Source organism: Oryctolagus cuniculus, chromosome 1, assembly GCF_964237555.1.
Source record: "Oryctolagus cuniculus chromosome 1, mOryCun1.1, whole genome shotgun sequence".
Lineage (NCBI taxonomy): Eukaryota > Metazoa > Chordata > Mammalia > Lagomorpha > Leporidae > Oryctolagus > Oryctolagus cuniculus.
The window spans coordinates 211,004,788-211,032,525 of NC_091432.1; the positions used below are offsets into that span (position 1 = coordinate 211,004,788).

Genomic DNA, 27,738 nt, shown 5'->3' on the forward strand with positions numbered 1-27,738 from the left:
ACCTGGCTCCTGGCTTCAGTTCAGCGCAGTGCGCAGGCCGCGGCGGCCACTGGAGGGTGAACCAACAGCAAAGGAAAACCTTTCTCTCTGTCTCTCACTGTCTAACTGCCTGTCAAAAAAAAAAAAGAAAAAAGTTCATCTATGTTCATTTATATTTAAGTATGTTAACATTTTGACATTCATTACAAATGAAATAATAAGTTTTTCCCTTTTATTTTAATGTAGTGTTACTTTTGTTTGATGGAACTTATGTATTGAAAATATAACCATGTTTCTGTTGTAGTCTTTTGAATTTTATTTTTCTTTGAAAGCATGTTTATGTTAGTATCACTAGTTTCTTTCCATTTTCTCATTTATTTTTATCATTTTCTCGGTGATTACTGTAGTATTACTGAATTAAATATTATTATTCACCTTGAAAAAAAATAAATGAAAGGTGTTCATCCAGGTCTCCTACATGGGTGTCAGGGACTTAAGTACTTGAGCCATAAAGTCTCCCAGGCCCATTATCAGGAAGCTGGATCAGAGGCAGAGATAGAGGTGGGACTTGCCCAGGCACTTGAATATGAGTTGCAGGTATCACAAATGGTGAGTTAACCTGTTGTACCACAACACCACCCCTTTTATGATTAAAAAAATGCATTATAGATTTTGAGGTTAAGTCTTACTTTGTAATATATTCCATTATTTTTATGCACACTATTAATTAAAGATACGAATATAACCTGTGGTTTATTCTTGCCTTTGTTTTCATTCTTTGTCTTTTCCAGGAATGGAGTAAGCTGGAGTATTGGCCCCTTCTAAAAGTGGCCTTATTTTGGCATTGGAAGCTTGCCATTATTGAAGCATCTAGTCTTTCCTCACTGATTTGAAATGTCACTGTTATCACACTCTGTTTATAAGGTCTAGTGGTTAACAGTGAAAATTCTGGGATCAGACTTGTGTCTTCATATGCCACTAAACCTCTTTGCTGCAGTTTTCCATAAGGTTGCAAGTGAATTGGAACAGCGGCCTTTAGCACATGGTAAATGGCATATAAGTGATAGCTATTATTATTGCACCTGCCAAAAGATCTCTCCTGATGTAGTTTTATTTGTTTCCATTTTGTGCTTTATGTGGTGAGAACAAGAAACTCAGTAAGGTTCAACCCTGTTCTTCACCTCCCTAGAGGCAGTTGAGAAACTTCCTCAAGTCAGATAAACGGAATTTTTCAAATTGCTTGCTTTGATGTGTCTCTGTCCCACCCCCCAACATTGTCAGACATTCCAGTCTCTGTCCTTGGAATGCCAGGGATGCTGAAGCAAGTTTCTGGGGGAGGTGGCATGCTCAATTTATCATGGCGTGCTCAATTTATCAGGGCAACCTGGAGAGGCACGGTTACTGCCAAACTCCTTACCACCCAATTTAGGAACCAGCTGTGGCAAATGAAGGCTAGCACTTCCTAACATTGTTCAGTCTGCTCCTCGCCTCCACAAACTGGTGCTTAGCTCTTGACAGATGGCTTTTGCCTCACCTCTGTTCTTGGAACTTCCTTCCTTCAACTCATTTAAGGAAATCTACTTATGTGGGTGTGTGGGTATGGTTTTCTTTTTTTCTGTAAGTTCATTTTCAGATGCCTTAGAGCATCCAGAACCACAGCTGAGCCAACTACACACCAAATATTTAACAGTTGCATGCTGCAATTTCTTATTAACTTATGTTCTCATGCGTTGGCTGAGTTGGGCAGAGCAATTCTTCTGGTCTCACTTTAGATCTTTCCTGCAGTTATAGTCAGATGCCAACTAGGACTGTTGGTCCCTGGAGGCTTGCAGATGGACACTTCTTTTTTTTTTTTTTTTAAGGTTTACTTATCTATTTGAAAGGCAGAATTAAAGAGAGAGAGAGAGAGAGAGAGGGAAAGAGAGAGAGAATCTTCCATCTATTGGTTCACTCCCCAAATGGCCAGAGCTGGGCCAATCTGAAACCAGGAGACAGGAGGGCCAATCTGAAACCAGGAGACAGGAGGTTCCTCTGGGTCCTCTACTCGGTGCAGGGGCCCAAGTACATGGCCATCCTCTACTGCTTTTCTCAGGTGTATTAGCAGAGAGCTGGATCAGATGTGGAGTAGCTGGAATTTGAACTGGCAAATGTATGGGATGCAGGTGGTGGCTTAACTTACTACGCCACAATGCCAGGCCCTGCAGATGGACACTTCTAAGTTGACTTCTCTCACATACGTATATGGCCTCTTCATGAGGCTTAGCTCTCCAGCCTCTGGGGTATCTCATCCCACAGGGTCCGAAACCTGGCTTCTCTCTACTGCATGATGGTTTGGCTTCATATACAGTGACCTGCTTTCAGGAGTACAAAATTGGTTTTTGAAAAGCTTTGATCTAAAAAGGCTCAGGATCTCTCTCACTCACTGCATTCTGCTGTTTGAACTTCAGCTTCAGGATGAGCAGGGATTACACGCAGGCATAAATCCCAGTAAGTGTGGTTCATAGGACGAGCTTTTATGTAATTACCATGTCACTTCATTCTTGTTTCCAAACTTGTTGTATTTTCTGGCTTTTAAAAATTATTTCACAAAGATTTACAGGAGAGAAAAAATGGCAAATTCCTACTTCTCATTCATCATCTTAAGTGGAAGCTCAGTGTTTATTTGGAAAATGGTTGCAGAGGCCGGCGCCACAGCTCACTAGGCTAATCCTCCACCTAGCGGCACCGGCATACCGGGTTCTAGCCCGGTCGGGGTACCGGATTCTTTCCCAGTTGCCCCTCTTCCAGGCCAGCTCTCTGCTGTGGCCCAGGAGTGCAGTGGAGGATGGCCCAAGTACTTGGGCCCTGCACCCCATGGGAGACCAGGAGAAGCACCTGGCTCCTGCCATCGGATCAGCGCGGTGCGATGGCCGCAATGCGCCAGCTGGGGTGGCCATTGGAGGGTGAACCAACGGCAAAGGAAGACCTTTCTCTCTGTCTCTCTCTCTCACTGTTCACTCTGCCTGTCAAAAAAAAAGGAAAAAGAAAAAAAAAAAGAAAAAGAAAAAAAAAGAAAATGGTTGCAGAAATTATCTTTTGGCATTAGTGTCGCTCTCTTTTCATATATGTGTTGCACACTACAGCATTTACAATAATCTTCATTCCCCACCCCTGTTAACATCATTGAATCAAAAGATATTTTTTATTTTGAAAGTAAAATCCCAGATCCCAACCCAGACCCAGCTTTTGTGGGCATTTTGGAGTAAACCAGTGGATGAAAGATCTCTCTCTCTCTCCATGTCCTTTCCTCTCTGCTACTCTTTCAAATAAATGATAAATCTTTCTTAAAACAAAAAAAAAAGAAAATGACTCAGAACAAGAATATGTATATTCAATTCCTTAATCTATTAAACATGCTTCAAAATACCATTATTTTCTGAGTCCTATAATTAAGATGCAGATAGACTAATATTTTCAATTCAATTCAATGGTCAGTAATCACAAAGCATCTGTATTAGGTATTTTTAAGTGCATTGAGCTCTTATTAAATACGTTGAACTGTAAAGGATATGTAAGATTATAATACACAGTGTTGTCCTCAAGGGTCCTAATAATTAATATAGGAAATTACCAAATGTAAAAAAAAACACATGTTATCCACACACAAAAATGCAGCTGGACCCTTACCTAACACCAGCACAAAAATTAACTCAAAATGGATCAAAGACTGAACTATATAGCTGAACCCATAATAGTCTTTAAACTATAAAAAGTATACTAGTATAAACTTATTTTCCTATTAAAGATTGTTAAATGATATTTTATTGTATTATCAGACCCTATATTAAATGGATTTATGCTAGGGTCTCTTTCAGGTTCTTATTTTTTATTCTTTTTTCTATCTTTCTATTCTTGTACCAGTATGAGAAAGATATATATCTTTAAGTGTTTTCCAGTAATGTTTACAAGTCATAATTATGAAGACTTTTTTAAAAGATTTATTTGTTTATTTGAAAGGCAGAGATACAGAGAAAGAGACAGAGAGAAAGGGACAGAGAGAAATTGATCTTCCATCTGCTGGTTCACTCCCCAAATGGCCATAATGGCCACAGTGGCCAGGACTGGGCCAGCCCAAGCCAGGAGCCAGGAGCTTCTTCCAAGTCTCACATGTGGGTGCAGGGGCCCAAGTACTTGGGCCATCTTCTGCTGCTTTTCCCAGGTGCCTTAGCTGGGAGCTGGATCAGAAGTGGAGTAGGGGCCAGGTCTGTGGCATAGTAGGCTAAGCCTCTGCCTGTGGTGCCAGCATCCCATATGGGCTCTTGTTCGTGTCCTGGCTGCTCCTCTTCCAATCCAGCTCTCTGCTTATGGCCTGGGAAAGCAGCAGAAGATGGTCCAAGTGCTTGGGCCCCTACACCCGTGTGGGAGACCCAAAGGAGGCTCCTGGTGCCTGGTTTTGGAACGGCTCATCTCTGGCCATTGCAGCCATTTGGGAAGTGAATCAGTGGATGGAAGACCTTTCTCTCAATCTCTCCCTCTCTGTAACTCTTCCTCTTAAATAAACAAATAAAATATTTTAAAGGGAGGAAGAAGAGGGGAAGGAGGAAGAGGAGGAGGAGAGCAGCTGGGAATCAAACCAGTGCCCATATGGGATGCTGACATTGCCTTTAGAGGCTTTACCCACTATGCTACAGCACTGGTGCCAACGATGACTTTTTTTAAAGATTTTTTTTTAAAGATTTATTTATTTATTTATTTGAAGGTCAGAGTTACACAGAGAGAGAAGGAGAGGCAGAGAGAGAGATCTTCCATCTGCTGGTTCATTCCCCAATTGGCCACAATGGCAGGAGCTATGCTGATCCAAAGCCAGGAGCCAGTAGCTTCTTCCACATCTCCCACATGAGTGCAGGGGCCCAAGGACTTGGGCCATCTTCTACTGCTTTCCTAGGCCATAGAGGAGAGCTGGATTGGAAGTAGAGCAGCTGGAACTTGAACCAGCACTCATATGGGATGCCGGCACTGTAGGCGGCGACTTTACCCGCTATGCCACAGCACCAGCCCCACCAATGATAGCTTTTTAAGAATACATATAATGGGGGCTGGCGCTGTGGCATAGCAGTTAAGCCACCACCTGCAATGCCAACATCCCATATGGGTGCTGGTTCAAGTCCTGGCTGCTCAATTTCCCATCCACCTTCCTGCCAATGTGCCCGGGAAAGCAGCAGAAGCCAGCCCGAGTACGGGGGCCCCTGTACCCTTATGGAAGGCCTGGAAGAAGCTCCTGGCTCCTGGCTTCTGTCTGGTCCAGCCCTGACCATTGCAGCCATTTGAGGAGTGAATCAATGTAAGGAAGAGCTCTCTCTCTCTCTCTCTCTCTCTCTGTATATCTGCCCTTCAAACAAATAAATTAAATCTTTAAACAAACAATGAAATCCCAATTTCATTCAACAATGGATATGCAAGAAGAGATATATTAATGGGCAATGACTACAAAGGAACTTGCACTCTGCAATGAATGTTAAAAATTTTTTTGAATGCTGTAATAAAGCTTCTCCCAGAAAGACCACAGAATTGTATGAATTTATTCAAAATTCACTCTAATTCTTTTTTTTAATATTTATTCATTTATTTGAATGGCAGAGTTAGAGAGAAAGAGAGAGAGTGAGAGCTCGATCTTCCATCTGCTGGGACACTCCCCAGATAGCCACACAGCCAGAGCTGGGCTGGCCTAAAGTCAAGAGCCACGGGCTTCTTCTGGGCCTCCCATGCAAGTGTAAGGGCCCAAGCACTTGGGCAATCTCCAATAGCTTTCCTGAGTGCATCAGCAGAGAGCTGGATTGGAAGTGGAGCAGCCAGGACCTGAACTGGTGCCCATATGGGATGCCAGCACTGCAGGTGGCAGTTTTACCCACCATGCCACGGTGCCTACCCCAATTCATTTTAATTCTAATACAACTTTCAGAACATTATGCCAAAACATAGATAGCAAACCAATGTAAAAGATGGACATAGTGGCCTAGGAGGGCAGTGGAGGATGGCCCGAGTGCTTGGGCCCTGCACTTGCATGGGAGACCAGGAAGAAGCACCTGGCTCCTGGCTTCAGATTGGCACAGTGCCACCAGTAGCGGCCATTTGGAGGGTGAACCAACAGAAGGAAGACCTTTCTCTCTGTCTCTCTCTCTCATTGTCTATAACTCTACCTGCTTAAAAAAAAAAAAAAAAAAAAAAAAGATGGACATAGGGAGGGCTAAAAAGATGAGTCCCTCTATCTACCTTCCACTCCACTCAATCAGGCCTCACTGGCTTTCTAGAACATTCCTCAACCCTGGCATATAACACCAGTGTTTCACTTGTTTATTTTTCCTGCTAAGCTTCTCAGAGTAGACATTCAGAGATTCATCTGACATGCAACTACTTCTCAATAAATGCTGGTGAGTAAATAAAAATAAAATAAGTAACAATTAAATGTGTTTTCAACAAATGGCCAACTATGGTTTTTAGTTCAAAAGATAAGCCAAGTGTACTTGAAATAAGTCATGTATTAAAATTAGCTTTAGCTGGAAATGAGAAAACCTATGGGAATAAGCAAATGAAAGTTGAATTGGGGGAAGCCATTAAAAGATTTTGAACGTCAATAAAAGACCTATTTCACAATTCATTGCTAACAACTTTACTCTCTCTTGCAAAACTAATGAGAAAGTCAGTTCAAATAAGAAGCAGAATGTTGAACTGCATAAATAGTACTGTTTAAACACACAAAAAAAGGAATGCCACATCTTTGCCCCAGTAGCTCACTGAGTTATCCATCAAACCAATTTTCCAAATAATAGTTATGTAACTAAACCAAAAAAAGCAGTTCTAACAGTATTCATGCAGAATGGAAAAGGCTATGACATCTACAAGTGTTGAAATCTTAGGAGTTAAGAACCACTTATATGGCTAAATGGCTTCCCAAATTATTGTAACAAATATAAACTCACATGAAAACAACATGCTCATACCCTTTTGAGGTTATTAGAGGTTATGAAGTCTTAATTCTTTAACCTAAACATATAACAAGATCATCTTGTTTTAGTTTGCTTTTTTTAATGAGTGGCTAAGTTTTCCTCTTATTATTAATTGAAATCTTTCTGAGGGTTAAAGAATGCGAATGTACAAAACAAAGCAAGATTTATGGCTTCTACTGGAGGAGACATCATTAAACAATAAATAAATAAGTTATGCAGTGTGTTAGAAGATAGTAAGTTCAAAGGGGAAAGCAGAATAAGAGTCACTGGGAATGCTGAACTGGACAGCACTGGGTGTTTTGTTGTACAGTACCAAAGGGGCTGACCAATGAGTCAGGGCAGGGCTCCCTGAGAAGGCAAGATTTGAACCAAGATGGGAGGAGATGAAGGAGAGGCAGAAACCTACAGAATGTTTCAGGAAGAGAGGACAGAAGCCCAGGGTATCCTTCACAGTGAAGGAGGTTGGGGAGTGATCCCATGATCAGGGGATTCACTGGCCTTATCACATTCCTGCTGTGTTAGTCAGCTTTTCATCAGTTTAGCAAAATACCCATGACAGGCTAAATTTTTAAGGAAAACAGGCTTATTCATTTAGCTCATGGTTCGGAGATTCAAGAGCATGGCACCTAGGGTTGGTGCTGTGGCATATAGTAGGTTAAGCCTCCACTTGATGCACTGGCATCCCATATGGCCGCTGTTTCAAGTCCCAGCTGCTCCACTTCCAATCCAGTTCCCTGCTAATGTGCCAGGGAAATCAGTGGAACATGGCCCAAGTCCTTGGCCGCCTGCATCTGCATGAAGGACCCAGAAGCAGCTCCTGGCTCCTGGCTTCAGATCGGCCCAGCTCCAGCCATTGTGGCCATGTGGGGAGCAGACCAGAAAACCTCTCTCTCTGTCCCTCCCTCTGTCTGTATATAAGTCTGCCTCCCAAATAAACAAATAAATCTCCTTTTTTTTTTTTTTTAATAAAAAAGAGCACAGCACCTGCATTAGCTCAGTTCTGGTGAGGGTGCTCTTGGTTGTGTCATATCACGGTGGAAGACAATGGTAGGACAAGTGATTACATCAACAGACAGGAGGCAGTTAAGCTGGGTACGGCCAGGCTAAGGCTGATGTGGGAAGGCAGGTAGCTAGAGAGAGGAACTGAGGTTGACAGCCCCAGATGACCCATGGTTTGACAGCTTTGACCTTCCCGCTATGGGACAGTGCCGGTGTAGCAGCCATGACTAGCCTTAGTGTGATAGCCCAGTCCAACCCATGTGACAGCCCAGTCTGTGCCATCCAAACTTTCTGTGCACCACCCAAACCTCCCATTTTGTGCACTGCCAAACCTGCCTTCCATGTACCACCAAGTCCCTCCCTGACCAGTTCCTCCCCACCTCTGTCTCTGTAAAACAGCACCAGCTGGAAATATACAATATGGAGGCAGGATGTGTCCCCGTGATGATCTTTGGGTCATTATACTGAAGGAGGACACTCCACTTCCATCTTGAACCTGACACCATGAGACTCCCAGTGTTTCATAAAAAAATGCAAAGAAATGGTCCATACTCAGCCATACTCAGCCTCACCACAAACTCTGTCCCCTTAGAATAGTCATTTAAGCCTCACCTCACACACCACCCACTATGTTCCAAACCTTATTGAGGGAGAGGTTTTGTTTGAGTTCTTTTGTGCTTTTTGTCAATTCCCTTTCTCTTTCAAATTTGCAGGCACTTATTTCTTGAATGTGCACTATTCCTTTTTCTTTTACAAATCCTGCTTTCCTGAACACCTTTATGCCTCCACCTTGAATGCATGAAGAGAAAAGCCTGGAATAATCCCAGCCTGGAGCCCTGTTGCCCACAACAAAGGCTTTTATGACAACCCTCTCATAATAAATACCAATGGAGCCCATGAGAAATAACTTAATCCTTTAATGGCTAATTGGACACATTCTCAATGACCCAAGGACTACCCACAAGGACTGCTAGGCACTTCTTAAAGGTCCCCATCATTTCTCACCTACACACTGAAGACTAAGCCTCCAACATGTTAATTTTGGGGTACATTCAAACCATACCAAAACCACAGCACTACTCCAACCAAAAGCAGCCAGCCTGAGAGCATGATGGAATACCTTGTAGGTGATATAGCTGAAGACTTTCTCTGAGGCAATACTTCCAGCAACAGGCTCTCACTCTGCAGGGTGCCACGTGAACTCTCCAGTGCAGTTAGCTGACAGGGCTTCCAGAACAGCCCTAAGGAACTGCGCATGCTCCGGGTATCAGAGTCGGGCAACTCTGTCCGAACAGTGCCTGTTGCAATGGGCAATCTTTACTCCAGAGCTGCCCACAGGGTTGCCGAGATTCCATCAGATGCATATCACAGTTCAGTTCTTCCTCTGCCCGATTCCATTCGTTCCCTTCTTCCTTGCACAGGAAACATACCAGCATCACGGTCTGCAGGCCTCCTCGCCAAATTCTGCTTCCTCTTCATTTTTCACTAGTTGATAGTCACTAAAACAGCATTTTGTACTCCTGCTCCCATTTCTGTGTCTGCTTTCAGGACACCGGCATTGACACAGTAATGAGTAATAAGGAGTAAAATATTCATACAGCTGAGAAACTTAGGGTGTGGGAAGAGGGTAGAGACTGAGGAAGACAGAAGTGTAAACTAGAAGACAAAAGACATTTTAAAAGCTCTATTGTTATTGGCTAGCATTTTTAAAAGTAATTTTTGAGTGTGATATGTTTCTAAAATGCTTTCAATAATGAATTGAAAATCTTTATTACCATAAGGAAATATTTTTGCACTTTGCAAAATGTCACCACTCTACAAACATCCAGAATGTGGAAAGATGTTTTATGAACATAAAATATATGTCATAAATCACTCATCAGCAGAGAAACAATAGGGAAAGAAATCATAGCTCCCTGGATAGACACACTTTGTGATTTTTATTGTGTTTTCTTTCTCATCTGGTCATGAGGTCTCTCTCTTGAGAATGGCCATGAGCCAAGATGGCCACTGTCTAAGAGAGCCCTGACTGGGGGACAGTTAGGTTCAGGTGTATGTCAGGTGAAACACAAGGAACAAATAAGGCCAAAATGCACAAAACAGGAGAAATGTATTACTTATAGATCCAAAAGGGACGGGGGTGTTGGGAGGGTAGAGGTGGTGATAAGTATAGAGCCGGCAGAGTGCTCACTAAAGAGGGAGCCCAAGAGCAAGAGAGAAAGTGAGAGCGAGAGTGAGAGCGAGAGCGAGAGCGAGAGAGAGAGAGAGAGAGAGAGAAGGATAGACAGAAGAAAGGAAGAGTTGGGAGAGGGTAAATGGAAGAGGGGGAGTTTTCTACATGACTCTGATGTTAACCCTTAGGCTGTGTTGTGATCAGCAGCTGTGGGATGTGTTGGCTTCAGGCCAGTGAGATGAGGAAAAAATGGGTTATAATGCAAACACCTACATGGGAGAGAAAGTTTTAACTATGCCAAAGATGGTGGGTAAAACTAGTTTTCACATAACTTTCATCAAGCCCTAAAAATGGATGCCAAGGCAGCAACTCTATTAAACATATCTATGGGAATCTGTTTTGGCAATGGAAAGGCTCAAGTGAAACTTTGCTAATTTTTCTGAATAGGACCTAGAATCAGACTTTGTCCCTGATTTAACTTCCAACACAAAATCTGGTACAGAGTAGGTACTCAGAGCACATGTGCCAGGTAGACTGGTATCCCGTAGAACCAGTATACCAGTAGGGTATACATTCTTGAGTAAGGGAATTCTCTAACATGGCCTGTGCTCTGTGATCCTCTTCCTCTCACATCCTACACCAATTCCAGCAGCAAAGCTTATCATCCTGATTTTCAATAAACACTGAATCCAACCACTTGTATGGGTTCCACCCTGACACAAGTTACCGCTCCCTTCTATATTACAGGAACCCATCTGGTCCTTTTGCATCAGTTGTCCACATAGCAATCAGAGCAAGTCTTTCAAAAATATAAGTCAAATCATGCTAAGTCTCTGCATTAGACTTTCTGATGACTTTCCATGTTATTCAGTATCAAAACCAAAGTCAATGCAATGGCTTTCTGCCCAATGCTGCAACTCCTTACATCCCTAATGCCATCAGTTGCTCTCTCCCTTCTGCATTCCCTCAGTGTGACCTTGGGATTCCTGCAGTGTCCCTAGGACACTCCACTGCATGACTCTGCATCTGTATATAATAAGTGCTATATGAGGAGGAACACTTATGACCACTAACCTTGTTCCCTCTACTTGACTCCCTCTAATTTTTCCCTTAGCATCTGCATGACTGCCTTCTTTGTTTCTTCTTCTTCTTTTCAAATTTATATTTATTTACTTGAGAGCAGAGGAAGAGAGAGAGATGGCAAGACTGATAGAGAGTTCCCACCTGCTGATTCACTCCCCAAATGCCCACAATGGCCAGGAGGCCAAAGTTGGAAGCTAGGAACTCAATCCAGGTCTCTGACAAGGATGGCAGGAAATAAACCTCTTGAGTTATCACTGCTGCTTCCCAGGGTCTAAATTAGCAAAAATCTGGAATTGAAAGCCACAGCCAGGACTCAAACCCAGGTACTCCAATGTGGAACATGGATGCTTAACCAGCAGCTTACCCACTAGTCAAAACCTGCTGCTTCTTAGCTTCTTTGGACTCTAATATCCTATCAGGGAGACTCTTCTTGATTAAATTGTATGCCGATCGGGGTCTCAGCAGAACAACAGATGTCACATTCCAATCAGGTATTTCTATAGGTTGAATGGTATCCCCTCTGACAAAACACATGTGGAGCACCTACACCATGGTACCTCAGAATGTGACCTTATTTATAAACAGATGAAGTCATACTAAAGTAGAGATGAGCTCTTACTCCAATGGAATCAGTGTCCTTTTGGACACAGGGACACAGACATAAGGGGAGACTGTCATGATGACAGAGACAGAGATGGAAAGGCTGAAGCTACAAGCCAAGACTTGCCATAAAGCCACGGGAAGCTGGGAAGAGATGAGGAATTCTGCCTGGTGAACTGCAGTGGGAGCACAGCCCTGCTCACAGCTTGATTTTGGACGTTAAGCCTCCAGAATTGGGAAATGATACACTTTGGTCGTTTGAAGCCACTCACTTTGTGGCATTCTGTATGGCAGCCCTGGAAAACTAATCCAGGCATAGTCTGGAAGATTCGAGAAAGGGATTCTTTACAATGATGTAGGGAAGGTACAGAGATACCACAGGAAGAGTGCCCTGGAGTGAGAAGAGTAGTCTCCCTGACAAGGCATGTTGGGGTTGAAAGAAGCAAAGAAGTGGTGTGTGTCTGACCTAGCAGTTAAGCTGCTGGTTGGGATGCCCATGTCCCACATCAGAGTGCCTGGCTTAGAGTCCCAGATTTGGTTCCTGACTCCAGGCATCTAGGCCTGAAGTAGCAAGGCAGGGAGCAATTACCAGAACCCAGAAGAGAATCACCTGCAGGGAAGCAGTGACCTGGCACCGAGTACACCGCCAATGACAAAGAGGAAGAAGTTTCCCAGCTTCACGCTTCTCCCTCCTTCCTACCTTGTGCTGAGACTTCCCAGGAAGCCAATTGAGCTAGCCCAAATAGGTCAGCCTTCTTGGGACAAACTGCCGAGCAAAGAAGCGGGAAGAACAAATGAGGCGGAGAGGGGTAGGAATTCAACCTATCTGGTGCACTTGCCCTAGCAACATTCCTTCTCCAGGGCACTACTGTTCCTCATCATTCACTTTAAGAAAAAAAAAAGTACATATCATTACCTAATATATTATATTCCTTTTTATAAAAAAAGATTTATTTGAAAGGCAAAGGGACACACACACACACAGAGTCCATCTATGGGTTCATTCTCGAAATGGTTACAACAGCCAGGTCTGAGCCAAACCAAAGCCATGAACCAGGAACTTTATCCTAGCCTCCCACATGGATGGCAGGGGCCCAAATCCTTGGGTCAGGGGGCAGGTGTTGTGGCATAGTGGGTTGCACTGCCAGCATCCCACATGAATGCCAGTTTGAGTTCCAGCTGTTCCACTTCTGATCCAGCCCCTGCTAATGTGCCTGGGAAAGCAGAAGAAGAAGGTCCAAGTGCTTGGGCCTCTGTACCCATATGGGAGACCTGGAAGAAGCTCTTGGCTCCTGGTTTCAGCCTGGTCTATTTGGGGAATGAACCAGCAAATGGAAGCATTCTCTCCCTCTCTGTAACTCTGCCTTTCAAATAAATAAAATAAAATAAAATAAAAAGAGGTGGTAATATTTGGGAGGCTTTTAGAGGATGTTTACCACATCTTCCGTTGGCAAAAAAAAAAAAAAAAAAAAAAAAAAGAAATCCTTGGGCCATCTTCCCTTGCCTTCCCAGGTGCATCAGCAGGCACATGAAGCAAAAGCGGAGCAGCTGGGACTGGAAACAGCCCCAATATGGAACGCCAGCATCACAAGCAGTGGCTTAACCCACTGCGCCACAACACCAGCCCCAATATTCTTTTATTTTTAGTTTATTATCCCACTTGAGTATAAACTCCATGAGAGGAGGGACTTTGTTTTGTTTCCTACTGTTTCCCCAGTACCCAGAACAGTTCCTAGCATGAAGTGTCTTAAAAACTTTTTGTGGAATGAATGGCTTGTTTAAAAACTGGCATTTTTACCCCAGTATATTCTAAGTCAGCAGCTGCTGCAGCTCCTCTTGCTTATCCTCTTTCCGGAAAACATCTGACTGATTTCTAAAAAATGCAACCAAAATACCTCAGCTCGTGACCAAGCACTTGGAACCCACAACTCCCTCCCATCATTTTACCTTGGTCTATTAGCTCTCAGAGGGAGATCCAAGGCCCATCTTACAAGACCTTGCTGATCAAGCACCTCAGCTTAGTGGTCTTTGTATCAGGAGGTGGGGGTGAGGGTCTTACTATCTAGCATGTGAACTGTGGGATACTAGGCTCAGATAACTCCATCCTACAAGCAAGCATACAGATCTGTCTAAACTGTGCTGGTGAGTCAAAAGTAGGTGTCTGGCACGTGGTTTTTCTAAAGATTAAAAAGTAAGCAACACACTTTTATCTTAACACTACCTTAAGAATTTATTGGGAAGGCTGGTGATGTGGCATAGCAGGTAAGGCTTTCCATATGGAAACCAGTTTGTATGCCAGCTGCTCCATTTCTTATCCAGCTCCCTACTAATTACTAATGGCCTGGGAAAAGCAGTAGAAGATGGTCCAAGTGTGTGGGACATTGCCATCCTTGTGGGGGACAGACCTGGGTGGGACCCTGTCACCCTTGTGGGAGACCTGGGTGGGACTCTGCCACCCTTGTGGGAAACCTGGAAGAAGCTCCTGGCTTTGGCCTGGCTCTTCCCTGGTTGTTGCAGCCACTTGAGCAGTGAACCAGCAGATGTAAGATCTCTGTCTCTTCTTCTCTCTGCAGCTCTTTCAAAGAAATACATGAATCTTTCAAGAAAATTTATTGGGTAACAATTTTAATTAATTGACACAAAATCTATTGTTGCTACAACTATTTGGGAAATAAACTGGTATTCTTGCATGTATCTAGAAAGTTTTAAAGATACTTAAAAACAATTCTATCCCTTATTTCTAAGGATGGGAGAGAGGAGTTTTCATTTTCATTTACTTCCTTTCTATATATGTTTTAAAATTTATTCATTTATTTGAGAGACAGAGTTACAGAGGGAGAGATAGAAAGGTCTTCTATCCACTGGTGCACTCCCCAGATGGCTGCAATGGCCAGAGCTGAGCTGATCTGCAGTCAGGAGCCAGGAGCTTCTTCCAGGTCTCCCACATGGCTGCAGGGGCCCAATCCCTTGGGCCATCTTCCACTGTTCTCCCAGGCCACAGCAGAGAGCTGGACTGGAAGAGGAGCAGCTGGGACTAGAACTGGTGCCTATATGGGATTCTACCGGCGCCATAGGTGGCAGCTGAGTCCACTACGCCAGAGTGCCAGCCCTCTATGTTGCTTTGTTGGTTTTGTTTGTTTGTTTTTTCCATGAGTACACTAATTTTATATGCACTAATATGTGAAAAAGCCTGCAGACAATAGCTGGAGCAGCAAATAACTTTATAGAGCATATTCCAGATTTAAAATATTTTCACATCTTCTTATAACTGTTGAAAATTATAGTGACTCCACCATCTTTCAAAATCAACAAATATTGGGTTTCCACATTGTCTTAGACTCATAATGAACAAGAATGACACAACCCTTGAACGTACAGAGGTTACAACTGCGTTGGGAGTCAGTCAACACACACTACTGGGCACCTCGTATGGACAAGGCGCTGTTTTGGGTGCTAGGAAGTTCCCCAAGAAGCCAGTGCCTTACCTGCAGGAAAATGCTTAGTGTATGTTTATTATATGTTGCTAAATATGTTGGGGAAGCCCCCTCTGAAGTAGTTTGACTTGGAACCTGTCTCAGCCATTTTCTGCTGCTATACAGAGACTGGATAATGTATAAACAGGAGAAGTTTATTTGGCTGATGGTTCTGGAGGCCACAAAGTCCAAAGGCATGAAGCTAGCACCTGGCAAGAACCTACGAGTTGTCATAATAAGGCAGAGGACAACCGAGCACCTGAGAGCCAGAGAGAGCTGAATTTGCATGCATTAGGAATTCACCTCTATAACAGCATTACTTCATGACCTCATGGGCCGTGCCCCCAGGAGCTAATCATCTCTTCAAGGCCTCACCCCTCAAGGCCATGACACTGGTTATTAAACTTCAACACGAGTTTTGAAGCAGACATCCAAACCCTAAAAGACTCTGAAGATGACAAGGGGAATGCCACCCAAAGATCAGGTTGAAGGAATCTCAAGTACAAAGACCCTGAGGTTAGCCCCAGCTTAGCTTGTTTTGAGGAGTGACCATGAATGGAAGGAAGAGACAAGAGGCGGCAGCCTTTGGCAGGAGTCAGATCGTGTTTGCTCTCCATGGCCAGGTCGAGCTTGAATTTTCTTCTAACGTGTAATTCGGTATTAAGCACAGAGGAGGCCTGATCTGATTTGTGGTTTAAAGCGACTACTGAGGCTGCTGGCAAGGCAGTTGGGGAAAAAACGGCAGAAGTGGGGAGATCATTTGGCAGGCAGGTGAGGCTAACGATGGATTAACCTAGGGTTGTAGAAGTAGAAATGGTGGGAAGTGGCTCACCTTGGCATATAGCTTGCAGAATAAAGCTGACAGACCTGCTAATGAATTTATATAGTGGTTCCAGCAGTGGTGTGGGCAAGGAGGGAGGAAAAATTTTTATCAGGGATGCAAAAAAATTTTTAGCCTGAGCCTCTGGGTAAACGGCAACACCAGAGGAGCAGTCTGCAGAGGGATGGGTGGTCCAGATGCGAATCAGGGCTTCTGTTCAGCCCTGCTGTCTCAAAGACTTGCACTTAAGTGAAGATATTGCTTCAACAATCAGGCAAATTTGTCTACAGCCAAGGGGAGAGGCCCAGGATATGATCAACTGGTGACTAAGTGTAGCTGCACAGGAAGATAGAGGGCAGAGGATTGGGTATTTAATTACAGTGCTCAGATAGGACTGTGAAAGGGTAAATACCAAAGTGGGTGGAGAGGGAGGTGGGTTAAGGAAGTCTGACCAAAGAACTGTATCTGAAGGCCTGCGCCGTGGCTCACTAGGCTAATCCTCTACCTTGCGGCGCCGGCACACCAGGTTCTAGTCCCGGTTGGGGCGCTGGATTCTGTCCTGGTTGCCCCTCTTCCAGGCCAGCTCTCTGCTATGGCCCAGGAGTGCAGTGGAGGATGGCCCAAGTGCTTGGGCCCTGCACCCCATGGGAGACCAGGAGAAGTACCTGGCTCCTGCCATCGGATCAGCGCGGTGCGCCAGCTGCAGCGTGCCAGCCATGGCGGCCATTGGAGGGTGAACCAACGGCAAAGGAAGACCTTTCTCTCTGTCTCTCTCTCTCTCATTGTCCACTCTGCCTGTTAAAAAAAAAAAAAAAAAAAAAAAACAAACTGTATCTGAGAACCCACCGACAAGCCAGCAGTGACTTGTATCATTGAGGATGCTGGCTCAGAGAGATTAATGTACATTTGCTCACACAGCTAGTGGTCCAACGGTAACTGGGCTTCATCCTCGAATCGCTTTAAGTCAAACGTGCTCCAGGGAGCCCTATTCCTGGAGTCATTCTGGCCCAGTTCAGAGTCGAGTCTGGTTTGCCACTTCACAGGTGGCCGACTACAGGCACGCGGCTCAACAGCCTTGTACTTCAGCTTTTGCCCCTGTAAATGGACATGTAATCAATGGCTAACCGCTTATGGACTGTTGATTAGGCTCCTTACATTAAGATTTTGCATACTTTATTGAACTCCCCTCCAATAACCAACGAGTTGGGTGCTGTTAGTACCCCACGTTAGTGCTGAGGAGCTGGAAACACAGGTACCCATTTTACGAATATTCACTGTATGCCTGCAGTGTGCCAGGCGCGTTTCTTAGGTGCCGGGGATACACCGGGGAACAAAACAAAATCCACACCTTTGTGTAGCTTCAGTCAGGGGCTTAATGGAAAGGGAGAAGGATGATACACACAGTAAACATGTACATTAGATGGTAAGATTAGGTGATACACGCTATGGGAAAAACGATCAGGATAGAGGAGCTAGGACAGTTGTGATTTCCAGTAGGGTAGCCAGGATGGACCTCACCGAGTCTGAGCGAAGAGCTGCAGGAGGGGAAGTGATGGCAAGGGCACAGACAGCCCTGTGGCGGTGCAGGACGGGCCGACGCACTCAGTTCTAAGGACTTGGACTTTTACTCGGAGAGGGCCAGGAGGGAACTCGTCAACACGTCTGCTCACTGGAGAGACAACCACCTGCGTTTCAAATTGGCCTGTGGAGATTCAAGTCTCAAAGCCAGGGAGAAAAAGGCACGGTGTGAGCCCAGGCGGTCGCGCTCTGGAGTCCGCGCCCTCAGGATTAAGCATCAGCCGATTACACACACAGGCTCACCCCGGCAGCAAGCGCCCCGCAAGTGTTGGCCCAGGACTGCGGCTCCCGCGATCCCTCCACTTTTCACTCCGCCTTCTACCTCTCCTTTTCTAGGCTCAGCATCTACTCAGACAGGTTTCCACGTAGCGCTTCCCCAGCTACGGATTGCGCAATTCGGGCAGCTGGGTGGGGTCTGGACCTGGGCGGAGCGACAGCCGGTTGGAAGAACGCCCCGGCTGTAAACCCTGCGAGCACGCCCCAAGCTCACCGGACGCCCACGGCGTGCGCCTGCGCACCCCGATCCAGGCGGCCAACATTCCAGAGCCGCAAGCCGCCACGCCCCCAGTTCCGGGGCGGAGCTCTGGACCGCGCCTGCGCACTACTTCGTCGCAGCCTGCGCCTGCGCGCTTCGCCCGCCCGGCCCCATCCCCCAGGTTTTTTCAGGTGGGGGAGGGGGCACGTCTCGGCGAGTCACGATGATGGCGGCCACCATCCTGTGGTGAGCTAGCGGATTCTCTGCAGGTCTCACAGAGCCCCTCGCGCTTCCTGCAGACTCGGGGGCTGGCGGCGGGCGCGTGAGGAAGCACGGCGGCCGGAGCTCGCGGGAAAGGCCGGAGTCGCGGAGGCAGCGGCGCGGCCCGGGGCCCGGACTGGGGGAGAGGCCGCTCCGCAGGGCGAATGTGACAAGCCCCCACCCCCACCGCCTTCCTCCAGAGAGCGCGAGGAGCGCGGGCGACCCCAGGGCCGGGCCAGGCCACAGACCCCGCCCAGCGGCCAGCACCCGGCGGAGGCCCGGCAGCGGAGCTGCGCGGCGGCACCATGCAGGTCACCCTGAAGACCCTTCAGCAGCAGACCTTCAAGATCGACATCGACCCCGAGGAGACGGTACGCGCGGCGGGGAGCGCGGGGGCGCCGGCGGCTGCGCGCGGGGCCGAGCACCCGAGGGCGCGGAGGCCCCAGCGGCGTGTGCGGCGGACCCGGCCCCACAAGAGTTGGCCGGGGGCTTTGTAGCAGGGAGCTTCGGGGAGCGGTGGCCGGACGCCGGAGGCCTGGTGGCAGATGGCGTGGAGCGCACGCCCGCGGGGCCCGCAGGCCTCGGCCGCGGAGCTCGTGGCGCTGGGGCTGAGGGGGAGGGGAGGTCGGGCAGCCCCGGCGGTGGAGCCCGGGCCGCGGCTGCGGGTGCCCAGGTGGGGGAGGGCGACGGAGACGTGGAGCTGGTTAGGCGCGGAGGGCTAGGAGTTGGTAACCCGAGCTGATGGGCCTTAAAAAGAAGGATCAGGTTCCGTCTGTGGCCGAGTGAGTGGTGAAAATGAGTTCATTGCCCCCTTCTCTGGAAAGGTTAACCCTTTTGTTTGCATACGTCTCGAATGGTTTTCTGCCGTCCTCCTGGCCCCCAGCACACACGCACACGCAGATTACACTCCGAGAACTCTGGTGGCGAGGTGTGTGCCTCGGAGCCCTGCGAATCCGGGCTCGGACTCAACTCCAGATTGCGCGGGTCCCTCTTTTGGAAGCCTTGGAATGGTAGGGGTTGGAACCCTGGACACCCCCCCCCCCCAATACTTGCAATTTAGGGGAAAGAAACGAACATAAAATACGAACTCTGAATTTCTTCTGTAAAGTCTTAAGAGCTCCAGTCCACGTGACCCAATCTCATGCCATCTTCTCTACTTGTGGCTGCAAAAAGACGCGCTCTGTTGGAATCAATTCAGCTTTATCCCAAGAAATGAAAAATGCCCCGAGTTTAACTCTGCTGCGTGTGTTCCAGAGTTGTCACGCCCCCATACACCGTTAAGACTGTCGTAATGTCAAGTTGAAACCAGCAGCTTGCTGCTTATCTTTATTTTAAAAAATATTTGATTTTTATTTTGGTTGGAGATCGGGGCCTTGGTGTTAAGTAGACATGAGTTCCGTCTGTGGCTTTGGCACTTATTTGGTATGACCTTGCGCACATTACTCTGTTTCGTCCTCCATAATAGATATAAATACCTGAGGATTAAATGGTATTTAGTTGGAGGTCAATAAACAGAATCATTCGATCAATAGGTACCTTTGAGGGAAGATGATGTTAAGTTTTACCTGTCTCATTTAATCTTGTAAATTTTTCTGCATTTTCAGTTTGTTTAAGAAACCAAGAGAGTTGCCAGTCCTTTCGGAATTGTGGCACAAAGTAATTTCAAAATAATTCATCAAATGTAGATGAATGCTGTGTGATGAATTTGTAAAGGTACAGGAGATACCAGTTCTGTGTGAGAAACTTTCAGTGTGCTCAGAAGTAACTGGCAACACCCTGTGTGCTAATACTGCTAATAGAAGGAAATTCTTGAATATTTTCCTGTTGCTAGGGTTTATACTAATAAGTTGAATGACAAAGTTTAAAATGCAGTTGTCTTTAATTTCAGACCAAACTACATAAACTGCCTAATTGACTTCGGTTCTGTGTGGTAATAAGTGTCGGAGCCATGGTAACTCAGTTTATAATAGTCAATTCCAGAATTATTGAAACCTAAAGTTTTTTTTTTTTTTTTAAAGTATCTGGGTTTATTGAAGTTGTGCAGTGATACTTTCCATAGCTTCACTGAAATACTCCTCCTCTAGCTCTTTTTGGCATTTTACACATGGAGCCAATGCTGTATTTGTAGAAGTTCTTAACTGTATTCATTGCTTTCCTTCGATTCCAAGGGAATGTAATGAATTACACTTTCAGATGTATATTTTCCAGAAAGTTTTATGGGGGGGAGCTTTAGCTTTTTTGTTGCTATTTATATAAATATAACTTTGTTGCTATTGCTATAATTATAAACTAATATTTTAGGTTAGTCTGGGGTAAAAAACTAAAGCCTTCTATTTACATTAAAACAACTTGTCGATTTTCAGTAATGGCTTGGAGTTTCAGAAAATTTTTAAAGGCACCTTTTAGATGTGTACTCATTTTTTGATACAATATTTTAGAATTCCGCTAAGAAACAATAACAGTTTGATATAGGGTGATTCTAAGTGGCTTGTTCTAATTTGTTGTGAGAAGTAGATAACCAAAGATAGTAGAAACAGTTAAAAAATAATGAAAAGTTGTGATTTCATTGAGACATAATAAGTATATCTGCAATGAACAGATTTTGGCCTCAGACCTGTATTTTGGTTGCTCAAACATTGGTTCCGTGTTTACAAAGAAAGGAACTAAGCAAATTCCTTAACTCTGGGTAGCCTCTCTAGAAGTTCCTGTGAGCTTGAGAAGAACATGAGCAAAAATGGAGGAAAGGTTTGAGAGATAAGGGAAATCATCAGAGTTACTCATTTGTTGAACAAGTAAATGTTTAGTGAGCTTTGTGGCAGAACTGGAGGATTACAGAAACATGTAGGGCTTCTGGGAGCTTTGTTGAGATCATTGGTGCTTGTTGGCCATGGAATAAGGGTTGTACCAAGTGGAAAAGCAAGGAAATTTGTTTCTAAGGTGTTTTTATTAGCTGTAGTGTTTAAAAGTCAAGAACTGCCTCACTCCCTTTTTTTTTTTTTAATCTGGCTAAACTTTCTTACACGTATTAACCATTCTGCACCATTTATTTGATCAATAACCATGCAGTGCCGGGCCGGCGCCGCGGCTCACTAGGCTAATCCTCCGCCTAGCGGCGCCGGCACACCAGGTTCTAGTCCCGGTCGGGGCGCCGGATTCTGTCCCGGTTGCCCCTCTTCCAGGCCAGCCCTCTGGTGTGGCCAGGGAGTGCAGTGGAGGATGGCCCAAGTGCTTGGGCCCTGCACCCCATGGGAGACCAGGAGAAGCATCTGGTTCCTGGCTTTGGATCAGCGCGGTGCGCTGGTCACAGCGCGCTGGCCACGGCAGCCATTGGAGGGTGAACCAACGGCAAAGGAAGACCTTTCTCTCTGTCTCTCTCTCTCTCTCTCTCACTGTCCACTCTGCCTGTCAAAAAAAAAAAAAAAAAAAAACCATGCAGTGCCTTTAGTGTTAACCCTTTACAAAGGTATTTATTTTCATAATAATGCATCCCATCTTACAAAACATGAAAACAAACAAGATGAGAAGGTGGTATATGTAGAGTGAGAAGATAGGTGAAAGAGATTTTCTTTATTGTGTTTTGTGTTTTAAATAGGTGATTCATTGTTAAAACATAAAGGGATGGGAGAGAATTTAAGTCACCTACATACTTAAGTGTTCAAGGATGTCTAATAGACCACTACTCCTATGAAATTCTTTAAAATTCTGATGTTTGGTTTGCTGGACATTTTGAGGAAATTTTGAATAAACACACTTTTTAAAAGCTTAAATCCAAAGTTATTAGTGATTTTTTTTGTGTGTATTTGGTCATACTGTGCCCAAAGTCATGAAGAACAGGTAAATTAAAGAACAGTAGGCCGGCACCGCGGCTCACTAGGCTAATCCTCCGCCTTGTGGCGCCGGCACACCGGGTTCTAGTCCCGGTCGGGGCGCCGGATTCTGTCCCGGTTGCTCCTCTTCCAGGCCAGCTCTCTGCTGTGGCCAGGGAGTGCAGTGGAGGATGGCCCAAGTGCTTGGGCCCTGCACCCCATGGGAGACCAGGAGAAGTACCTGGCTCCTGCCATCGGATCAGCGCGGTGCGCCGGCCGCAGCGCGCTGGCCGCGGCGGCCATTGGAGGGTGAACCAATGGCAAAGGAAGACCTTTCTCTCTGTCTCTCTCTCTCTCACTGTCCACTCTGCCTGTCAAAAACAAAAAAAAAGAACAGTAATTTTGAGATAATTGCAATACAGTGGTTTGTTTTATTGCATCACTGAAATGATAAGAGAGGGTGTGTGATATACAAATAAATCCTACAATCTGCTAATGCCTGATACTGAGTATGTGCTTTGTATAGCTGGGGGAGGGGGTGGAGTAGACAGTATATTTGACATAAGGCTTTAAATGCAGAAGCTGAAATGTTACCTTGCTTTATAAATGATATTAAAATTGTACATGAGTATACATTAGGTGTTTTAGATAAAAGAATTGTAAAGATACAGTTTTCATTTCTGTTAGTATAGTGTGCTGTACAATAATTCAAAGAAGTACCTCATTTTGTGGTTTACCTTTATAATGTTGATGATTATTAGAAAATACTGCTTTAGCATATGTAGTATACAACATTGGTCAGCCACTGTTTTTAGTGAATTCTCCTTGTTGTGGTTTATTGTATTTATTTTTTTTGACAGGTAGAGTTATAGACAGTGAGAGAGAGAGAGACAGAGAGAAAGGTCTTCCTTCTGTTGGTTCACTCCCCTAATGGCCGCCACGGCGAGCACTGTGCCGATCCGAAGCCAGGAGCCAGGTGCTTCCTCCCAGTTTCCCATGCGGGTGCGGGGACCCAAGTACCCCAGCCATCCTCCGCTGCCCTCCCGGGCTACAGCAGAGAGCTGGACTGGAAGAGGAGCAACCAGGACAGAACCGGCGCCCCAACCGGGACTAGAACCCGGGGTGCTGGCACTGCAGGCAGAGGATTAGCCAAGTGAGCCACGGCGCCGGCCAGATTTATTGTATTTTCAACATAGTTGTGCTACATATAGTGCCTTATTTATAGAAGTTTTCTAGATTATTAAAGTACCAAGAAGTAAGTATATAAAACACTAAATAACAGGTAAGCTTAAGGGTTTTTAACATGCTGGTAGACCAAATTACAGGAAGAAACTGGAAAAGATGGTATGGTTTCAGTGTGTTCTTTTGGTGCACTTTCAGGTCAGTGATCCCTTGGTGTAGTTTGTGTGTTGGTTTATGTAATAAATATTTGTTGAGTGCTTACTGAATGTCAGGCCCTGCTGTCATGCTGTATGCAGTCTAGTGAGAGGGAAAACACTCTAAAAATGTAAAAGATCAGGTAGCAGTAAGACTGTAGAAAACTGAAGGTGAAGGGATGTGGTGCTTGACTGGGTGGCTGCTTTTCAATTGACTAGTCACGCCAGGCCTTTCTGAAGATGCTGACCTTTATGCCAAGATCTGAGTAAGAGTAAGCACTTACCTGCAGGTACTTCCTGTGGGGCACTAACTGCTAGGGCAAGGACCTTTAAGAGTTTGGGAGTGTGTTTTGGGAATCAGAAAGAAGCCTATGTTGCGGAGTTTAGGGAAAGAAGGGTAAGAGGTGAGAGATGGCTAAGGGGGCAGAGCTTGTAGGACATTGTAGGAGTCTTTCAAGGTCAAATGGGAAGAAATATTTATGATCTTAAAAAGTTTTCGATGTTGTTTGGAGAATGGATAGGGTGGGCAAGAGAGAAAGCAGGGAGACCAAATAGGAGACTTATGAAGTAGTTTTAAGCAGTTGCAGCTTGGGACCAACAGAGTAGGAGTGGAGAAAGGGAAGTAGGTAGAATTGAGATGTTTTGAGAGATAGGGTTAGGAGGATTTTTTGATGTGTTAGAGTGAGGGAAATTGAGAAATCAGTGATTTCACGTATAGGTAGTAGGCATTTGGTATAGCAGCTAAGATGCAGCTGGGAATGCCAACATCCCATACTTGATTGCCTGAGAGTCCTGGCTCACTCTCGGTTCCCAGCTTCCAGCTAATGCACAGCCTGCGAGTCAGCAGCTGATGGTTCAAGTACTTGGGTTCTGGGCTTCCGGCTATTGTGGGCATTTGGAGAGTGAACCAGCAGATGAGAGATTGTGTGTGTGTGTCTACCTTTCAAATACATAAAATAAAAAAAAATTTTTAGAGAACTCCACCTAGATTCTGGTTGCATAAGTTGTGAATACCTGTGTTTTTCCTGAAATGTGGGACACAGAAAGAAGAGCGGGGTTGGGAACTCAAAGCTTAAGTTAAATATTCCTAATGAAATAGTCAGTATTCAGGTGGAGATGATTAAATGCGTTGTGTGTTTGGATTCCAGAGAGGTTTGAACTGGAGTTAGAAACATGAAAATATCCAACATGTATGGTTGACTTCAGCCCATGGGACTGGATGAGATCATCTGGTAGTCTTTCAGTGCCTTTTCCCTTGAGAAAATTGAGTTCTCATGCTGAAGTTATCCACTGTATGTAATTGACTACTATGCATTTATAATTGTGGAGTCTTGTAGAGAATGTTGCTGGGATGAGGCCTGGAGTTGAATCTTGGCATGCTTTAACAGATCCACCAAGAAGCAACCTTTCAGATAGGAAGAATCCAAGGATAAATAATGTTTCAAGGAAGAAGAAAGGGTCAGATGTTTCTAATGCTTGAGAGATCGGTTTTGGCGACTTGAGACCGGTAGTGGTGAGCAGTGTCTCCTTTTAGAAGTGGGAGCAGAAGTAGATTTAAATGAATTGAGCAATGGGAGGTAAGTGGAGATAGGCTTTATGGGCACATAGTGTTAATTATCCTTCAGGTTATCCTTTTCCTGATGTAGCTACCATTTTCTGTGGATTAAAAAATATAAAAGTAATCACAATTCTCAGCATCATAGCATGTTGTAGGCATTGTTTAAGAAACCCACAGGGCTGGCTCGTGGTGTAACAGGGTTAAGCTGCCACTTGTATCACTGGCATCCCATATGTCCCTGCTGCTCCACTTCTTATCCAGCTCTCCACTAATACATCTGCAAAAGCAGTGGAAAATGGCCCAAGTACTTGGGCAGCTGCCACCCACATGGAAGACTCAAATGAAGCTCCTGGCTTCAGTTTGGCCCATCCCTGGCCATTGACTCTATTTGAGGGAGTGAACCAGTAGGTGGAAGACCTCACCCTCCGCCCCTCGCTCCCAGAGCTCTCTAACTCTGTTTTTCAAATAAATTAATAAATTTTTAACAAAGCTCTTTGTTGGGGGGTGAGGAGGAGGGGAGCCCACACCATATTTTGTGGAAAATATGTAATATAAGAAATAAAATCCAAAGTGATTCATAACTTCCCATGGCCACACAGTTAAATGGGTCTATTAATTTCAGTATCTGTGAAAGATGGTCTTGCCTGTGCATTGTCCTTCTGTTCCTTAATCTCCTTTTATCCACTGATATTTCTTTGTATTCTACCTCAGTTGTTCAGTCCCATGATCAGTAACTAGCTCTTATCATTACTATTTACTGAAGCTTTTGCCTCATCCTCAATAATCTGTTATTTAGCATCTCTCTGCATTCCTTATGATTCCAACACTTGAGACCTATAATCCATGTGATCCAACTTCCTTGTCCCTGGCACTAACCGCCCCCCCACCATATTATCTCTCCCACCTTTGTAATGTTAAAATAGATGCAGTGATTTTAATTATTCCTTTGGAGGAGTCAGCCTAGCATGACTGAGCCGTAAATGCCTGAGATTGAATCCTGCCTGTACCACGTGTGTTGTGACCTTGTGCAAATTGCCCCATTCTGTACTTGTTTCCTCATCTGTAAAATGAGGATGCTGGTACTCAAAATACTAACCTTAAAGGTTTTTGTAGATTCTAAGAGTTTGAGATGATACAAATATAGTGCTTAGGACAGTAATAGTGCTAGGCTACATGGTCTCACTCATAAAACCCATCATTGTTTGAAAACTCCAGATGTGATTAAATTCAATCTGTGCTTGCATCTGTGTGGCCAAAGACAGACACGTAGCCACTTGGACTTTTCTTAACATGTAACATTAACCTTGATGGACCCTTAGTGTACTGCCTGACAGTCATACATTTCACTAGTCAAAGATTTACATCTCCTCCTGTCTTTATTTTCAGCCAGTGATCCTAATTTTATTTGATGGAGAACATAGAAACCATTGGAACAGAACTTCTTCAAGGTTCTACTGTAGCTACTACCTGGTAGTTGTGGATATTGCTGTTAGGGCCAGTTTCCTACTTTCCCCCATATCCCTCTCACTGTTACCTGGAACATCAGTCCATCAGATCTCCTTTCCTCTTTGCATCCCTGACATCTTGATTTCTAGAGTGTACAAATGTGGGTTTTTTTCCCCTCATCTTACTATAATCTTGCTTGTCCGCATCTCTCATTAGCTACTTTCTCCCTATTTTACTCCCTCTCAAATGCAACATACTGTTCCTAAACTAGAGGGGAATGTTTCCCCACTTTATACTTATCCTATGACGCTCAGCACAGTACTTGGAAAAATCTCATCTCCTTAATAAAATGTGAGTGGTAATAAATGATCTTTAGAGTTGATAGGAAAATCAGGTGAGATGATGGACCTAAAAATACATAGTGAATTTTTTTTTTTTTTTTTGACAGGCAGAGTGGACAGTGAGAGAGAGAGAGAGAGAGAGAGAGAGAGAGAGAAAGGTCTTCCTTTGCCGTTGGTTCACCCTCCAATGGCCGCCGCGGCCGGCGCGCTGCGGCCGGCGCACTGCGCTGATCCGATGGCAGGAGCCAGGAGCCAGGTGCTTTTCCTGGTCTCCCATGGGGTGCAGGGCCCAAGCACTTGGGCCATCCTCCACTGCACTCCCTGGCCACAGCAGAGGGCTGGCCTGGAAGAGGGGCAACCGGGACAGAATCCGGCGCCCCGACCGGGACTAGAACCCGGTGTGCCGGCGCCACAAGGCGGAGGATTAGCCTAGTGAGCCGCGGCGCCGGCCTACATAGTGAATTTTGAAATTAGAAATGTTATGCAGGGCTAGCTCTGTGGCACAGTGGGTTAAACATCTGATTTTGACACTGGTGTTTCATATCTGAGTGCTTGTTTGAGTCCTTGCTGCTCTGCCTCCGATCCAGATTCCTGCTAATGCACCTGGGAAGGCAGTGAAAGATGGCTCAAGTGATTGATCCCCTGACACTCACGTGGGAGGCCCAAATGGAATTTGTGGCTTCTGGCTTCGGCCTGGCCCAGACCTGGCTGTGGTGAGCATTTGGGGAGTGAACCAGCTTATGGGAAGATCTTGCTCTGTCTCCCCCTCTATGACACCCTGCCTTTC

At 45.2% G+C, this 27,738-nt stretch overlaps 1 protein-coding gene and 1 long non-coding RNA gene across 2 annotated transcripts in view; one reads left to right on the plus strand and one right to left on the minus strand.

Annotated features, from left to right (window-relative positions):
- LOC103348288 (uncharacterized) overlaps window positions 1-18,248 on the minus strand; it is a 220,453-nt gene extending 202,205 nt beyond the window's left edge. Inside the window, exons 1-2 of the long non-coding RNA XR_011381432.1 lie at window positions 17,629-18,248; window positions 9,082-17,205 (exon numbers count right to left, since the gene is read on the minus strand). This is a non-coding gene — a long non-coding RNA (uncharacterized lncRNA). The remainder of the gene's footprint in view (window positions 1-9,081; window positions 17,206-17,628) is intronic.
- Window positions 18,249-18,343: 95 nt separating this feature from the next.
- RAD23B (RAD23 homolog B, nucleotide excision repair protein) overlaps window positions 18,344-27,738 on the plus strand; it is a 49,199-nt gene continuing 39,804 nt past the window's right edge. Inside the window, exon 1 of the mRNA XM_002708127.5 lies at window positions 18,344-18,795. Within this exon, the coding sequence (XP_002708173.1) occupies window positions 18,730-18,795 (66 nt within the window). The 5' untranslated portion in view covers window positions 18,344-18,729. The remainder of the gene's footprint in view (window positions 18,796-27,738) is intronic.